This window comes from Gavialis gangeticus, unplaced genomic scaffold (assembly GCF_001723915.1).
Source record: "Gavialis gangeticus isolate Ggan-Ray unplaced genomic scaffold, GavGan_comp1, whole genome shotgun sequence".
NCBI classification, from domain to species: domain Eukaryota; kingdom Metazoa; phylum Chordata; order Crocodylia; family Gavialidae; genus Gavialis; species Gavialis gangeticus.
This window is the reverse complement of record NW_017728993.1, coordinates 35248649-35267087: the sequence shown is the minus strand read 5'-3', so window position 1 is coordinate 35267087 and position 18439 is coordinate 35248649. Positions and strand designations below refer to the sequence as shown.

The window sequence follows — 18439 nt, the reverse complement described above, 5'->3', positions numbered from 1 at the left end:
CCGACCCTAGAAACTATGAAACTATAACATGGACTTCAGATTAATATGTCTAACTACCTCTCTTGGAAGAGACAATGACCTTGTAATAGTAACTTTAGTTTTGGACTAGTTGCCACCTCTAAATTTAGCCTCGTGTAAAGGAGAATTGGCATCTGAAAATGTTCTTTTTTTTATTTGAAAGGGTTTCAAGACTTTGCATTTAGCCTTGTTCTACTTTTTTATACAACAGAAGTGTAGCTCTAGGAAACAGATAACAAGTACACATGAAAGCTGATATTTATATATGACTTTCTGCCCCACTGATCTATTCTGCTTTGTGCCTATAACTTATTTTGTATGTGGCTTTGTTGTGAGAAAAAAACAGAGCGTATGGCTATTAAGTCTGGATATACGGACAAAAATCTCACAGCCAAGTCATGGTTCTAATACTTGATCTGTAAAATAAATGGCTTGTCAAAAGCTTAACTGTTACAAATGCAGTTCTTAAAAATACATGAAATAAAGACTTTGGGTCTTGCTTTCAGTGCAATGTAATGTGCAAACATTTTGTAGAAGACTACAACCAAGATCTCAGTTTTATTAGCACAATCTGAAATTGTGTGTGTGTTCATGTTCATTCCCAACTGATTTTCACAGTGTTGTTCTCTCCTCCCTCTCCCCAGAAATGGAAAATAATGAAGTGGTTATAAGCAGCTGCAGTTCTCATGATGATGAAAATCTTTACAACTACAAACAGCACCCTTCTATATCACAAGAGCTACTCTTAGAAGACCAACTCAGAAGGAAACTTAAATTTTTTTTCATGAACCCATGTGAGAAATTCTGGGCCCGGGGAAGAAAACCATGGAAACTTGGGATTCAGCTTTTAAAAATAGTGATGGTAACCATCCAGGTAAATAAGCTTGGGATCAGGGGCTTCCATTTTACTTCATCGATGCCGTATGTTTGGAGAATGGCAACTGGCAAATGCTGTGCTTGCTCTGACACAATGCAACTGTATCAACAGAAGCTTCCTCTTGTGTTGATGAACATCAGAGCATTGAAACTATGGCATATTGTGTCATAATAAACACAAAATTAAACTTAAATATACTACATAAGGCCTTTGTCTTTTTACACATTTAAGTTCTGTCAGAATTAAACTTCAGTTCTTTCATAATTTTCTTCCTATCCAACCTTGTAATTTGATTTGCAAATCACCTTTTCTGCTGACTAAATACTGGGAAAGGCAGCTGGCTTCAGCGCATGGGGCTTCCCTCTTGTGCCGTGTGAGTGCGGGGGCTGTGCATGCGAGGTGGGGAGCACTGGCAATAGACTGCCTCTTGCCATGATGTGCAGTGCTGGCCAGAGCCATGCCCTGCTAGGCACCAGCACCTGTGCCAGGCATGAGTGACCCGAGTACCCTTGCCTGCTGCTGCCACCATCTTCTGGGGCTGTGTGCAATGGGGTGAGTGTGGGGGAGGGGGTCCCCACACACACACCCCCTTCACACCTACACCCTACCCACCCAAGCTCCATGCTGCTGCCACCCCCTGGGTGTGGGCTTCACGCTGCCACTAGCTCCAGCCCCACGCTACATGCTCCCATCCAGCTGCAGCTTGGCCCATGCCCCTGCCGCTTCCCTACCTGCTGCCCCGAGCCAGCAGGAGACCAGGGTAACAGAGCAGGTCCCTGGGGGCTGCAGCAGTGGCAGTAGCAGCCCTGCCTGGAAGCTGGCTGATGGCCAGGCCAGGCCCTACCACCCATGAGGGTAGGAGTGAGGTGCAATGGGATACGTTTGTGGGGGGTGTACATGTGGGCACCTCGCTCCCACCGTTGTGGGTGGAAGGGCGGGGTGGGATGCAATTAATTGGTGGGTGTCCTGGGCCACATGAAAGTGCCTGGTGGGCCAGATCTGGCCTGCAAGCCATATTTTGCCTTGCCCTGCCCTAGAGCTATACCTTGAGTAGATAAGATTTGATATGTCAGGATGATTGATAACTTAGCTACCCTCATTTAGAAATTATATTTCCAGGTTTCATCAAATCTGGAAAAAAAAAATTTCCTTTAGCCTAGTGACTGACTGCCTTACTTCATGGCAGTTTTTCATAATTTTCCTTCACTCTGACCATTGGAAGTAAAATCAGTGAAGAGAACTACACCTTGCTGGGGTCGTTTAACCCCAGTACTCTTTCCTGCCATGGCAGGGGGTTGGACTAGATGATCTTCTCAGGTCCCTTCCGACCCTAGAAACTATGAAACTATGAAACTGTGGGCTTTCATTAAGATTATAAAATTATTTTTAAAATCTCTCTCTGCAAAATTAATAGCTAACGTATATGGTCATTTACTCCTAATATTAATAACTGATTTTAGTATAATAGCAGAATGTTGTGTCCATAATAGGTAATCTTTGTAGCTTTCACCTGTGCACAAGAGGCGGGACAACCACATTCCCCCCCTTCATATTGTCCTAAAGTGTCTCTTTCAATTTATTTTACTAGGATTGACATTGAAAGTTGGCAATTACTTTCAAAACTCACGTAATGTCTGACTTGCAACTCTGACAGGAGACGAGAAAATAGGGTTGGAGTGTTGTAGCCATGGTGGTCCAGCAAATGTGGAAGAAGCAAGGGGTTTTTTTTTGGGTGACATCCTTTATTAGACTAAATGTGAAGTTGGGAGAGATACTAGACAAGTACTACCCTTTAGGTCACTGAAAGAGGAGAAGTGAGGATGACAGTTTTCTTAAACTGTTGGATCCTCCTTTATCTGGATGGGAAATGACAAGAGGAGACAAAGATAACCATAGTAAAAGAGTCATCTACTAAACCAACTACTTTTTAGGGTGCAGCTGAAAATTCAAACATCCTCTTGTTTTTCTTCCTGTACTATGAAATAAAGAACTGAAGTGAGAGTTCAGTCTCTAATGTGATCAAACCATGGCTGTCATTGGGAGAGGAATTCTGCTCTAAGGTTGTTGACAGACTCTCATTTAAAGGCATGATGTAATCTGATCTATAATCCCAACAGCTGCTCCTCCTGCTATGCCACATGCAAGTTTGGGATCATGGATTAGATCCCAACTGCACCTTACTTGCCAGTGCAAGGGGGAGCTTGGGATCATGATCCTAGGCTCCCTCTTCACCAGCAAGTTGAAAGCTCGGTGTCCACAATCCAGTTGATTATTAGCTGAGGCCAAGGACTGAATTGGGGTCTGGACTTGACCAGGGACTGAAATGGGGTCTGGTCAAAGCCCCACCTGGGTGGCACATGTGGCTTTCACAGTTTCTAAAACATGGGAACTCTGGGACGCCTCTTCTGGATCCTGGTGTCCTGTCATGTTGGGACCTTTTAAAAACTGTGTTTGGGCCTGGGCTGAACATGCAGTTTTATGACCTCTCCAGTGCAAAGGGACTGGTGAGAGGCTCCTTGATCCTATGGTCCTCAGGCACTGGGGATGTCAGAAAAGTACATGTGGAATACAGCTGTATATGCAGTTTCTAAAAGTCTGGGGTGCAGTGAGCCCAAAGTTGTTCCCTGATAGCAGGCTCACCACCCCTCCACCCTCTGTCCCCATGGGTTGGCAGGGCCTGGCATCCATGGACTTGTTCTTTCCCCAGCCCAAGTGGGTAGGGGACAGCTGTATCCCAAGCCCTTGGGCTTCCCTCTGTTGGATCCTGACACCCAGCTGGGCACTGGGATCTGTCATGGGCCAGTTCCAGTGCCACATGTTCAGTTTAACAACAATTGAGCCACAAAGTATGTGGGGAATAACTTTATGGCTCACTTACTGTATTAACATGCTTTAAATTGCCTTGAACATGTAGTCAGATAGCTGGCTGTTCCTCTTCTAGCCTGGGTCAGGAGCCAGCCTTCCCCCTTTCCTACCTCAAATTAAACAGAAAAACAAATTATCAGCAAAGTTCACCACCCCCTGCCTCTTCTGTCCCGGGCAAGGGCTTCACTGTAGTGCTACCCAGTTGCCTTTCTTCTCAGCTTCCATTCTTCCCAGTTTCATTTCTCTGGGAGCTTTTAACTTCCTTCAGGGCTAGCCAGTCAACCCTATCAGCTGGCCCAGTGCTGCTGGCTATTATTCTCTAACCCTCTGCAGCTGGGCTTTCACCCCTAAACCATGCACCTTGTTACAGACTGAGTTATTATTAAACGTGTGCTTAATTTGTTAATCATGCCTTAAATGTAACAAGCATCAGGGACCTAAGCCACCAGAAGCCAGTTTTCTATTAGGAATTAAAACACTATGTCTTTTTTTTTCTTTTTCAGTTGGTAGTTTTTGGGTTGAGCAATCAAATGGTGGTTGCCTTCAAGGAGGAGAACACTGTGGCATTCAAACACCTCTTTTTGAAAGGATATACAGACAGAATGGATGATACCTATGCTGTATATACACAAAGAGATGTCTATGACCAGATATTCTTTGCAATTAACCAGGTAAAGACTTTTATTATAATGTGTATATTATATAAATATTTTACAAAAATCAAATCCCCTATAAAATGGACCTGAAATCAAGCAGTCTCTGAAATTTGGATGGTTGACTTTTATCTGGGGAGAAGAAGAGGGGTATCATCCTTTTGTCCACCAAAGGGGAAGCAAAATAAATATAGGGATACCAGAAAGAATCCCGGAGTTTGTATCTTCAAGAACTATGTATCATGGCTAAGGTAAAAGAGAGATTCAGCTAACATTCTTTTTCCTGTAAAATTATAGTAGGAAAACTACTTTGTTGTTGAGCTAGGGAAGAGAATAGATGTGCTCTCATATCATTTAATCTAACTCTGGCTTTATATATACACTGGCTTCACCAGTAAATATGTAGTGGTTAAGAGCCTCCACTTGTAGTCCTTTTGAATAGTAAGCATATAGACTTGTCACAACTTCTCTAATGGGTTTGTTAACTTTGGATTGTTTTTTGTTTTGTTTTGTTTTGTTTTTTGAAGGGCCCAGTTAGACTAAACTAAATGAAGCTTCAAGTAAGACTGGCATCTTGGCATAGTTGTCTTTTTTTGGATAACTCAATGTCAGGGTTCAAACCTCAAAAGGGGAGGTCCCTATTCTTATACTAAGCTTTTGTTTTGGCATCTAGTACAGACCTGTGTTCCTAGTTCTGTCCATTAGTGCTTCTGAATACCTAACTTTGGTGGTACAAAATATTCCAATTACACTTTTAACTTTCAATGGCATGAACTATGCTAGTAGACTAGGTCTCTGAAAAGTAGACTACCTCAAAGAAGCTGTAAAGGAGAATGAGGTATTGCTCAAAGTATTCAGAGTTTTAGTACCATTGTTTTAACATATACAGTGTTTCTAAATATAAATGTATATAAAAAAGAGCTAAGTTTTTCACATTCCCAAAGCATAGACTTTAAGAACAACACCAAAAATCATAAGAGTAGACAATACTGCATATACTAAACCATGCTGTGTGAAACAAGCATGCGATAATAGAGCTCACTACTTGGTGTGGTGCCTTGAATTATTAATTATGTAAGCAATAATCACACTGTGCTTATTTACAGACACCGTGTAACACAGATAGCTTGAGGCCAGTCATTTCCATTGATCTAATGAACATCATCTCCAGTTTCAACACTGGATGGAGAAGCCTGATCAGTCTTGTCAATTTACAGATCTTAAATAAAGCTTTCTAATGCTCCATTGAGTCTTGTGCTACTCAATAGACTTATAGTTAAGCATAGTGTACTGGAAAGCAAGAGTATGTAGGTAAGGCTTTTACAATGCAATGTTTTCCAGCTGAAACACTTCCGAATAACCTTTTTCCCCTCATCTCACTTTTTGGCAGTTGTGGATAAGTGGGCAGATCTTACCAAAATTCAAAGTTTAAAATTAAAGTGGACATTGTTATTGGTGGTGCTGCCTAATTTGAAAACACAGGGAGATTACAGTGCTAGCATAGGACTGAGTTGTTGCTTCAGTTTGTTGCTCTGTCACAAGCTGTGAGAGAGGGAAGAAAGAAGTTCCTTACTCCCAGGAGGCTTTTAAAGATCTTTGCTTAGACCTCTCTATTAGTTTGGGAGGCCTGTGACTATTTGTAACAGGCTAATAGAAGAATCTTGGGTAAGGAAAAAGGAACAATTATATAAGCCAAAAGTGTTTTGGAAAAAGAAATATATTGCCAGATTTGCAGGACCTGAAGACAACGGGTTGACGCACACAAGTGAAGAGGAAACGGACCTTGCAGACAGATGATGTTTCTTGGTAAACCTAGTATAAAGTGAAACTTACAGTCTTCAGATTGGGGAGAATCATTTTGCTTTCTGTGAATTTTGTTCCACTGCCTTCAATTGAACATAAATATGTAGCAGGGATTATTTTTAAATAAATATACCTGCTTCCCATCTTTCACTGGAGGTCAGACAAGTTCAGAGATCACTGAAAAACAAGTTGGGCAAATTAGGATGGATGTCTGGCTACATCTAAAGAACACAAGGTGATGCTAAGAAGGATATATGGGAAGGTGTAAAGCTCACTTGAACTGCCATGTCCATGAATGGTTCCAATCCACAGATTTCCAAGTTCTTCACAAGTCATGAAATACTTGCCCTCACTTTGTTAGGGACTTGTAAAGACAACATTTAATGGCAAATATTTAGTTTAGGATCCTTTTGCCCAGGTAAAAATACCTTAAAATTGGTGAGCTCTGACTATGGAATGTGAGTCCAAATTGTTTAAATTTTACCAAAACACTAAAATGGTTGTAATGTGCATTCAAATTAACACTGCTGGGGTGTTTTTGTTGTTGTTGTTTTTTTTTGGGGGGGGGGGGGTTCCTTCAAAGGCTGTAGGATTCCTGATAGCGTTTAACCTCATTTGACTATTTGTTGCTTTTGACTTAGTACTTGCAGCTGCGCAACATATCTGTTGGAAACCATGCTTATGAGAAGAAAGGAGTAGACCACACTGCTATGGCTGTATGTCAACAGTTCTACAAACGAGGAAGCATTTGCCCTGGAAATGATACCTTTGACATTGACCCAGAAATTGAAACTGGTGAAATTGCGGCTTAATATCTTGTTTAAACTCTTAAATTAGTTATCTCTGTTTGTTTACTTGTTCTCTGGCTGTTGAATACTGAAATGGATTTCTAAAGCGTATTTCCCATGGGTGAATCTCTAGGATTTTGAAAAAAGGGGTTGCAGATGACGTGGTACATCATCACTAATGCAACACATTTTCTTCCAGTTGAAGAGAAATTAGAAGCTTTACTAACATGCTATGGGGCTAGTGCTATATTATTCAGCTTAAGATAAAAGCAAAAACAAATACAACTATTAGAATGTGCACTACTTTGCTAAAATTTATATAAAGTTAAAGAAAAAAAACCAAGCAAACAATAAAATAATAGAAAATTAGGGTATTGGAAGGGACCTTGAGGTCATCTAATGCAATCCCATGCTCAATGCAGGACCATCCCCAACTAGATCATCCCAGCCAAGGCTTTGCCTAGCTAGGTCTTAAAAAGCTCCAAGGTGGAAATTCTACCACCTCTCTGGGTAACCTGTTCCAGTGTTTTACTACCAGCCTAGTGACAAAGATTTTCCTAATATCTAACCTAAACTTCCCTTGCTGCAACTTGAGGCCATTGCTCCTTGTTTATTTGCCACCACTGAGAATAGTCTAGCTCCCTTCTCTTTGGAACCACCCTTCAAGTAGTTGAAGTTGCTATTAAATCTCTCTTTAGTCTTTTCTTCCCCAGACTTAATAATCCCCATTCCCTTAGCCTCTCCTCATAAGTCATATGCCCCAGCCCCCTAATCATTTTCGTTGCACTCCACTGGACTCTCTTCAATTTGTCTACACCTTTTCTATAGTGGGGGGCCCAAAACTGAACACAGTACACCAGATGTGGCCACACCAGTCCTGAATAGAGGGGAATAATCACTTCCCTTGATCTGTTGGCAACACTTTTAATAAAGCAGCCCAGTATGCCATTAGCCTGCTTGGCAACAAGAGCACACTATTGACTCATATTTGGTTTACTATCTACTGTAACCCCCAGGTCCTTTTCTGCAGAGCTGCTGCCCAGCCAGTCAGTCCCCAGCCTGTACTGGTCCATGGGATTGTTCCATCCTAAGTGCAGGACTTTGCACTTGTCCTTGTTGAACCTCATGAGATTCCTTTTGGTCCAATCCCCCAATTTGTCTAGGTGTCTCTGAATCTTAGCCCTACCTTCCGGTGTATCTGCTGCTCCACCCACCTTAGTGTCATGTGCAAACTTGCTGAGGGTGCACTCCATTCCACCTTCCAGGTCATTGATTAAAATATAGTGATAGTGTGTCCTCAGTCCTATAGTCATTATAATTATATGTACATTTCTTATTTAGATTTATAAAACAAAAATCTAGCCCCCTTGAACATTTTGACAGTGTCTCCAATACTTCACTGTCAGTCATGTCTATATCTGAGTTAAAGTTTTTAGCTAGGGCTAAAACCAGCCATCTGTAGGGCTGTGAAACATAAGGAAGATATTACCTGGAATGGCTAACAGATGTCAGCACTACAAAAGAAAGGATAGTTTCAATAGTAGAACATCAAGACCACTAAAAAGGAGGAGGATTGTTAACAAGGAGTGGAGAGAGATTAATATGAACTGGGGAGACAATGAGCGCTCTCCTCACTGCCTGAATAGCAGTGCTGCTGCCCCTCCCAGGCATTTGATTTTAGGGTGGAGCAGGAATCAAAGTGTAGGGGGGTGCAACTACACCACCGCACCTACCCCCCTCACCCCCCATTTCCACCCTTGAAATTGCCACAGAGTTTAAAATGTTCCTCATCACACAGCTTCTTCAATTTTGTGAACATATGCTGTGTTTTAAAACTTAGTTCAACTCATCACTTATGAAACACTTTGTATTTTAAAACAAACTGATTCTAAAGCTCTTCAGATGAGGAAAGTAACTTTTGATCTTCTGACAGAACTGTAGGTTTTTTCTGTGGCCCGTCTCACCACTTTGTGAACCTCGTGTTCATTAATGTATTTCCCCTCATAACTTGCCTGTAAGGTAAGAAAGGAGTAACTGTTAATTAAGTGAGTAACGCATTGAGCTGGCATATGAGAAAGGCAGCACTGTTACAAGACTTTTTTCTGATGTGACTGATCCATTTGAGGTATGCAGTTAATAGACAGCATTCACTGTAGTTTTAGGGATAGTTTAGACAAGGATGTCCATGGGATGGTTTGCATAGGGATGATCCTGCTTTGAGTAGGGGCTTGGATTAGATGGCATCCTGAGGTCCCTTCCAGCCCTCCTTTTCTACATTCTGTAATTCTGTGAGCATAATTGTCCTATGGGGGTTGGGGGTAGAATTAAAACCAACACTGAATCTACCCAATTTCATTGTTTGTACTTCTTTAATGGCAGACTGTTTCTATATTGAGCCCATGATGCCCTTGGAAAACAGAACGGTGGGAAAACATGATTTCAATTTCACTCTGGACTTTCATAGGTGAGGGGGCAATACTTGGTTCCTGCACTTGTGTACAATGTTATTACTGTGAAAAGCTAATACAAAATTGCCTTCCAGACTTGTAACAGTGCAGCTTATGTTTAATCTGAAGGCAATCAATCTCCAGACAGTTCGTCACCATGAACTCCCAGACTGTTATGATTTTACTTTGACTGTAAGTATAAGCTTAGATGTATCTTTATTTACCATTGTGAGAAATAATTGTTATTGACTATTATAAGTGAAGTGCAGACCCTAAGGAAAAAAAATTGTAAAGAACATCAGGGACCAGAAATCAGCTGTCATTTGATGTGTGGCTTGGTTACAGGGTCTATAAATATATGGTGGTGGTGGTGGAAGCCACTAGTCACTTACCTTTATTGGGTCATCACAGAGAACAACAAAACAAACTGATTCGCAGCTTTTCAGTATACTTCAAGGATTTAACCTTCCCCTTTTTAGAACAGCTGTGTGCTTATCAGATCGGTGTGGGACTTTAAATAACGGTCACTATTCTTATTCCAACAGACAGAATTGGGAAAATAAGTGATTCGTCAGATTTTTACCTCTTTGTTAATCAGTCTTCAAGTTGATATATGAATATGTTATATCATCTTGGATGTATTTCCAAAGCTTCATAATTTCCCTCGGTAGATAGAAATATCTTCCAAATATACTATGACTGATTAGTGGCGTAAAATAGATAAATATTTATTAACTTTGTATGCACACTTGTAACTGTACAAACTTTTTCTCTATCCTTAACAGATACTGTTTGACAATAAAGCTCATAGTGGAAGAATCAAAATAAGTCTAGACAATGATATTGCCATTAGGGAATGTAAAGACTGGCATGTTTCTGGATCAAGTAAGTAGTTAAAACATTTCCAGATGACTCTGAACTGAGCTGTATAACATTTTTTTCTCTCTGTCCCCTTTCCAACTAAGATGAGGAATTTTAGATAAAGTGATGCTTTCAAATCAGATCTGTGATTTTATAAATAATCTTTAATTTTCAACATTTAACCTTTTATTTAAAATGCTGGCACACTAAACATTGTTTTAAAATTTGAGAACAGATGACCAGTGCCAAAACTGAATAGTCCTAGTGGAAAATAGGGCAAATTTTTAAATTAATTTATTCCTATAACAAGTGAACAAAACTAAGGAAGCAGTCTTGCTTAATTTTGATTTTAAAATTTGGAATGGCTGGAATACTCTTAAAAGATTTTAAAAAATGGTGTATGAATGTGTATGGGAACATATCAGGGACTTAACCCAAAGGTGGGATAATAATATAGCTCTCATTAATGGTATTTAGCAAATATCATATTAAATGCTTATATGGTAAACTTCCTGTGTCTTGTTATTAAGCATGTGGCAGTGAGGTGCTATTGCAACTTAATTCAAAAACTAGAATTTACTAGAGTTGATAAATATTCTTGTTTGAGACCCGAAGCTTTCCATAGTGTACTGTTTTGTTTATTCCCTTGCCATTAAACAGAATGGTTTGAATAATATCCAGGATTTGAATGTTTTTGTTTTTTCCTCGTCATTTTTTATTTTAAAATTTTGATTTTAAAGTCTTTGGCAAAATGGAGGGATGGAGAGAAAGGTGAAAGGAAACAAATACCAATCCTTTCCTAGTAAAGTGAAGTCCATGGAGGATGAACAAAAAAATCTAAAATTAAAGGGGTTTGTGTGAGGGCTGCTACTTGCTTTGCTCTAACTGCACACTAGATGGCATGCTAGCTCTAAATAGCTAGGTCTTGTGCACATACAAAAAGTTGATTGACATCACCTGTGTGATGTTGATAACCTAAATTTTCATATATGTTAATTTTTGTTATAATGGACACTAACCATAACTTAGACACAAATCTGCTGGGCAGTCTGTAAATAGATCTCAAATTGAAGGCAAATTATACTAGCCATTTCTTAATGGTTCTAAATTTGTATCCTTTTGGATTAAGGTGCAACATTTGCAGTACTCTTTTTTGTGTATACAACACATAGTTATTTTTGGGCTGGTCTAGTAAGGACCCTTGTGAGGTTCCCTGTTTTGAAGGTCTAAATAGTTTGTCTCTTTTTCAAAACTATTGTGATTAACCAGATACAGAGTCCCTTGTCCAAGAAGCCCTTCAAGCATAGATTCAATTATTAATAGGTTACTTTTTTGTGCAGTGGGGGGAGGTATGAGTAAATTAGTCTGATTTCTTAGTACTGAATTGTAACACCATTTGTTCCAATTCTTAATTTAGACACGTGGTTTATAGAAAAACTGTAGAATATAATGTATTCAATTAATCCTCTAAGTAGCAAATATAGCTCTGATGCAAAATTTGACTTGTTTAAATCAGTTGAGTCTAAATATGTATTTCTTAAGGCAATATTGGTGACAAAATCATGCCCACTATAATTTATAATGCTTGCCTGTTTTTGTGGAGTTGTTCAAGCACCCATCTGCATTGCTCTGGGAGGGAAGGCTTATCTAGTAGCTGAACTATTGAAATGGAACTGAATACATGCATTGAACAATTCCTGTGACTTTTTTTTATTTAGAAAACCTCTGTTGTGCCTCAATTTTTGTAGCTCTAAAACAAGAAACAAATACTTCATGCTCTCATGAGACATTGTAGTCACTCCAGCATTATACTGTAGGGTAGTATTGGTAATAAAAATCATACAAAAGAATGTTGCAGACTATTTTAGCTTGTGAGCTCGGAAATGCTTGGTGAGTGAATACAGGAAAGCTTCTAAATGAGAAATGCTACTCACAGCTGAGCAGCAGGATTGAGTAGCTTGTTATAGCATATCTCTGGAATTACAGGCATTACTAATCTCCTTCTAAGCTTTAATGGAGAAAATGTTGAGAAGTTCTGTAGAAAACTAAATTTGATTTAACTACATGCTCTAGACAGAAAGGAAAAAAAAATACATTTATGCAGAGTTTAACATGTTTTGGCTTGCTTTTTTTCCCTCCCCAGTACAAAAGAACACTCATTACATGATGATATTTGATGCCTTTGTCATACTGACTTGTTTAGCTTCATTGATTCTCTGCAGTCGATCTGTCGCTAAGGGAATTCAGCTCCAAAGGGTGGGTACAGAACTTTCTCAGGAACACTTGCTAGTCTTTTAAACTTTAAAGTTTGATTGTAATCTCTCTTTTTCTTTTTTTCCTCCTCACATCTGCCCCTTTAGGAATTAGTGCACTTCTTCCTACATTATTATAAGAAAGAAGTCTCTTTTGCTGATCAAATGGAATTTGTCAATGGGTGGTATATCATGATTATTGTTAGTGATGTCTTAACTATTGTTGGATCAACTCTAAAGATGGAAATACAAGCTAAGGTAAGATTTTCACATAGCAGATAGACGCAAATAGAGTTTGAAACTTCACCCCAGTTTGAAATGAACATTTTGCAGGGAAAACCCCCCTCAAATCTGCAGTGACCAGCTGTTTAGATTTCAGAAATCCAAATATGTATAGACAACTATATCTCTTTCTCCTCGTTCTTAAGAAACTGACTTCAAAATGATTTTATAATCACTGTCTGCTCTACTCTGTTCCTTTCCATAGTCCCAACTGTACTGAGGAATAAGGCCTTGGGTTTAGGAAGGCAATTTAAAATGTTCCACATGCCATTTTACAACTTCTACAAGTGTCTTGGGGAAGGGGGAAAGAAAGTCCCCCTCAAATAACACTTTCCTGCTATCCGATCTCCAGAAGTAAGGCATCAGCTAGGAAAGCCATCAGTGTCCAAGGCTAGGGACAGAAGTTGCACATAAATTAGTTTAAGTGATCAGAAACCAGTTTAAACCTGTAACAGAACAGAAGCTCAGTACGCACAAACTGCTTTCAAAATGGCCAAAACCTGTTTGAGATGAACCTGGTTGAATGTAATAGAGTATCAGACTTAACTGATTGAGCTTAGACTGGTTTATGTAACTTCTGTCCCAGACTTGCACATCTCTGCTGGTTGCTCTAGTGCTGGGGGCATGGCCAGCCCCAGCAGTAGCTTGAAGTGAACTGGCTAGGGAGAAGGTTTAATTCCCCCCTCCCCCCACCCCCATCTCACTGGCATGGACCCTAGCTGGGGTTTGCCGGGCACTTCCCCCCGTCATTGTTGCAGTGGCAGGACTGGGGCATGGCCAGAGGCCAGCCAGCGTGGCCTCTGAGGCAGAGAAGGCAGGGAGGGTGGTTATTTCCCTCTCTGAGCCAGGGGACTGCAGACAGTGGCGGCAAGCGGTGGGATAAGCTCCCTCCTGCCTCCTCTACCAGATGCTGGAGGGAGTAGGGAATAACCACCCTTCCTGCCCCCTTGCCTAAGGGGACCTGTGAGCTGGCCTCTGGCCGTGCCCCCACCCCTGCCGCTGGAGTGACAAGGAGGCAGGGCCTTGACAGGACAGCAGCCCCTGATCTGGTGTCTGGGAGCATGAGGCTCTTCCCAGTGGTGGAGCCACAAGCGGAGGTCCAAGGTGCTGCAGACTGCATGGGGCAAGCGGTGGCACCAGGGTTTGGAGGGGGCCATAATTCCCCTAGCACAGCTGCTGCTTCTCATCTGCGGCAGCTTTCCTTGCCCTGCCCCCACCCGCAGCGTGGGCCCCTGTCGGGAAGAGTTTCGCAGTCTGGGACACCATGACGGAGGCTGCTGCCCTTGTCAGGGTCACTTGCTCCCCTCGCTGCTCCAGCAGCAGGGGTGGGGCCAGAGGCCAGCCAGAATGGCTCCCTTAGGCAGGTGGCAGGGATGGGGGTTATTTCCCCCTCCCTCTGGAGCCTGGCAAAGGGGGCAGGAGGGGGCTTATGCTGCTGCTCCCTCCCTGCAGGGAGCGAGTGGTGGCGGCAGCAGTTGGAGCAAGCAGACCCCTACTGTGGTCCTCCAGGGCAGAGCGGGGACTAAGGCCTAAGGAGACCGCAGCTGGAGCAGCGAGGAGGGAGTGACACTGATTGGGGCTGCAGCCCCTTTCACAGTGTCCTGGAGCATAAGTCTCTTCCTGGTGGGGGGGCCATGCTGCGGGCAGGGGCAGGGGCAGGGAAAGCTGCTGCAGACAGGCGGCAGCATTAGGGAGGCTTGGGGGGCTATGGCCCCCTTTGAGCCCTGGTGCTGCCTCCTGCCCTGCACAATCCACAACAGCTCTGACCCCTGCTTGTGGTCCCCCTATCAGGAAGAGGCTCACGCTACCTGGTCACCAGGAGAGGGTCTGTTGCCCCATCAGGGCCCTGCCCCCTCACCACTCCAGCAGCAGGGTCAGGGGCTTGGCCAGAGGCTGGCTGGCAGGGCCCCTTAGGTGAGGGGGCAGGGAGGGGAGTTATTTTCCCCTCCCTCTGGTGTCTGGCGGAGGGGGCAGGAGGGAATTTATTCTGCTGCTTGCCCCACGCAAGGAGCGAGTGGTAGTGGCAGTGGCAGTGGTCAGGGCAGGTAGACCCTGCTGTGGTCTCCAGGGGGCAGTGGAGGTAGAGGGGGGGTATAACCCCACCCCTGCCCCCTCTGCTTTAGAGGCCATGCTGGCTGGTATTTGGCCATGCCCGGCCCCACCGCCGCAGCAGCAAGGGGGGAGCACCCGGTGGAACCGGGCTGGGGTCCATGCTGGTGGGACAGGGAGGAGGGAACTCCTCCCTGGCCAGTTCACTCCAGGCTACTGCTGGGGCTGGTCATGCCCCTTCAGCCTAGCTTCCCTTCAGCTAAGGACTGCTCTAGTGCCCCTGGCTCCTGGCCTGAGCTACTGCAGGTATGTGCCTGTATTTTGTGAATGTCTATTCACTTGCAAATTGGTTCAATCTAGGCAGGTCAGGCTAACCTGCAAAGATTGAATCAGTTCAGGCTCCAGCTTTCTGAATGTCTGTCCCTAGCCCAAGAATACTGGATAGACCACCACCATATGCTCCACAACAGCAATCCTTTACTTGCATCTTCTGCAAGTAAAGGTAACATTGCTCCAGATGTGTGCAGTCTGTCCTAACTAGTTTTTACTGTATAGTGTGCAACCACTCAAGCCTCTCAAAATAACTCTAGCCATTATTTATTTAATTTATAATCCTTCTTTTGATCTTAAATGCCAAACCTGGAGTTGATGCTCAATTTCAAAAAATATAATCTCTTTCAAAAAAAAAATAAGGGAAAGGTCCTGAAGGATGCATTGATTCATGGGCAGCAAGAGTTGGCCAACAAAGAAATACCAGAATATCCTCAAATATACTCAGTGGCACTTTCCTTTAGAATTTGAACAGATGAGCTTTCATAACAGGGTTGGGCAATTATTTTGGCTGGTGGGCCACTTAAGTTTTCGCTAGTTGTCGAGAACGGCACAGCCACACTCTTTCAGAAGATATAATTTTAAACAAATTATGGTTTAAAAAACAAATTGTATACTAAAAGTCAAACATCTATTCTAACATATTTTAATTTTATTTAAAAAAATGTTGTCCTAATTTACGTGTTTGAGTGGCATTATATAGAGACAATTGCATAACAGCTCAAAATAGTCTTATGCTAATATATTGCGTGTGTCGGTGGGGGGAGGGGAGTACATGTGTATGGTACATGTGAGAGGTTTGGGGTGGGTGTGGGGGTGCTGCCAGTGTGCTAGGTCCCAGGAGCCAGGTGGGGGTGGGGGAAAGGAGGGGAGGGATGGGGTATGTGCAGCAGAGCTCACCTGGGTGGTGTGGTGCAGGTGTGATCACCCTCTCCCTTGCCACCCCAGCCCATGGCTGCCCCCATGGTGCTCCCCATGGGGCCAAGCCTTACCTGCTCCTGCCTAGGGTAGTCCATGCTGTGTGCCCTGCAATAGCCCCAGCCAGTGTGTATAGCTTCTCAGCGGGGCTCTTCCTGGTGTGGCTGCAGCCACCTGGGTAGTGCTTGGCTTCTTCTGCCTCCAGTGGCAGCTTCTTCTGCTACTCCTGCTGTGCTTCTCTGGGCAAGGGGGAACCTGCAGCCAGGTGCCTCCTGCCCCAGTGCGCAGGGCTCCCAGCTGCCTTCCACCCACTTGGCTGCCCACAGCTGGCTGCTCATTGTGCTGGACAGACAAAGTGGGTGGGAGGCGGCTGGGAGCTGGAGCCCTGCACATGGGGCAGAAGCCACCAAGCTGGAGCTTCCCTCTGGCCTGGCTGAGCATGTGGGGCATCTATACATGTGCCCTGGGGTGCAGGGGGGGCTGGCACTTTAATTAAAGCAGCTTACAGAGCCACTATAAAGCACCCGCAGAGTCGTATGTATTCAGCATCCTGCCCTTCAAAATGGCAGCAGGGGCTATTTAACTAGAGCTTGTTCGATGAGCTTTAGTTAAATCACCCTGCTGCCATTTTGAAATGTGTGAATGCTGAATACATGTGATGCAGAGGCTGCTGGAGCATGCTAATTAACACGTTCCAGCAGACTTGCAGCAGACTTGATTATTTGCAAGGCAGACCATACGAGGAAAGGCTGAGGGACTTGGGGTTCTTCAGCCTAAAAAATAGAAGGCTGAGAGAGGACTTGGTAGCAGCTTACTGCTACATCAAGGGAATACATCAAGGGTTCAGTGAACAACTGTTCACGAGGGCATCCTTGGGGAAAACCAGAATTAATGGCCACAAACTCCTGGAAGACTGCTTCAGGCTCAACTCTAGGAAACAATTCTTCACAGTTAGGGTGTCCAGACTGTGGAATAGACTGCCCCCAGAGGTGGTGGCATCACCTACCCTGGAAATCTTCAAGAGGAGACTGGACAGTCGTCTTGCTGGGTTCACCTGATCCCAGTTGTTTTTTCTGCCCAGTGCAGTGGGGCTGGACCCAATGATCTTGCGAGGTCCCTTCTAGCCTCTAAATCTGTGAATCTACGTGTCCCCATGCATGCCTTCACTTCCCCACACTACCTGCTGCCCAGAGTGGTGCAGTAGGAGGAGGTGGAGCCAATGGAAGCAGGGGGAGCCAAGCAGTAGGCCTGTGCGAGTAGGCAGGTATTTGATCCGGCTTCAGATCCGGCCACTTCGGATCTCAGCAATCCGATCTGGAGCTGTAGATTGGTTTGCCGCTTCGATCTGGCCAAAGCAGCTCTGAAGTTTTGAAGCCGCCTCAGAAATCCAGCCATAGGGTATAATGGGGATCAATGAAATATCTATAACTTTGTTGTTTTGTCTCTGATTTGGATGAAACCTTTAGGGTTGGTAGCCTCTGCTGAGAGCATAAAGCCTGCCAAGTTTCAAGAAGATAGGTGCAGGGATTTGGGGAAAACTGCACCTCAAGCTGCTGACAGGCAAAACTCATGACACAGATGGCCCTGTGTGTGTTAAGGTGCAGCGGGCTGAAAACTGCAGGGGCCCCTGCTAAGGCCACAAAGCATGCCAGCTCTGTGTGTGTCTTGCTGGGGGGGTCTGTCTTCTGGGGCCCTGCACCAGCTGGTGACAGACAAAACTCATGATGTGAGTGGGTGACACTGTGGTGCACCCTTCCTGGCGCTGGGGCTTCTGCACAACAGAGCAGTGTGCCCCAGTGAGGCCTCCTTCTCCCCTACAGCCTCACGTCCAGTCCACCACTTTATGTGACAACAGGTAGAATAACTTAGCTGGCTCAACACCAGTAGCATCAGCAGCAGCATCAAAGGTACCCAAACAGAACTGTCACAGAGCCTTTCTTTTTATAAAGGAATTGACAGCAAGAAGTAAAGATGTTGTGTTGTGCTGGACATATGATGTTATTCATGGTGTGTGATGGCTTATCTTGTGTTTTGATGTCTATATGTGTATTATGGAAAAAGGAGTACTTAAAAATGTATCTTCGGAAGCTTTAGGGTTGAAAAACCCTTTGTGAGGCTGAGGAAGTACCTGCAGTTGGTCCTGGATTGAATTATTAGTAAAGAAGCCAGAGGCTGGCCTGGCCTGCAATGCAGGCAAGAAAGCCAGTCAGTGAAAATGGAAATGGAGGCATCAGGGAGTGAGGTACAGGCTGTGGGGGAGTGGGTAGGGGGGAAAGGGGGATGTAGCAGCACAGGT

General features: G+C 43.7%; 1 protein-coding gene across 4 annotated transcripts in view; it reads left to right on the top strand.

Annotated features, from left to right (window-relative positions):
• Positions 1-18439, top strand: part of MCOLN3 (mucolipin 3) — a 42908-nt gene that overhangs the window by 5763 nt on the left and 18706 nt on the right. For all 4 annotated transcript variants that reach the window (XR_002094684.1, XM_019501548.1, XM_019501547.1 and 1 more), the window contains exons 2-9: positions 663-892; positions 4264-4431; positions 6858-7011; positions 9384-9468; positions 9547-9643; positions 10237-10336; positions 12456-12568; positions 12673-12822. Coding sequence is in view for 3 of the 4 variants with exons in the window: in XM_019501548.1 (XP_019357093.1) it covers positions 663-892; positions 4264-4431; positions 6858-7011; positions 9384-9468; positions 9547-9643; positions 10237-10336; positions 12456-12568; positions 12673-12822 (1097 nt within the window). In the remaining variant the exon portion in view is untranslated. The remainder of the gene's footprint in view (positions 1-662; positions 893-4263; positions 4432-6857; positions 7012-9383; positions 9469-9546; positions 9644-10236; positions 10337-12455; positions 12569-12672; positions 12823-18439) is intronic.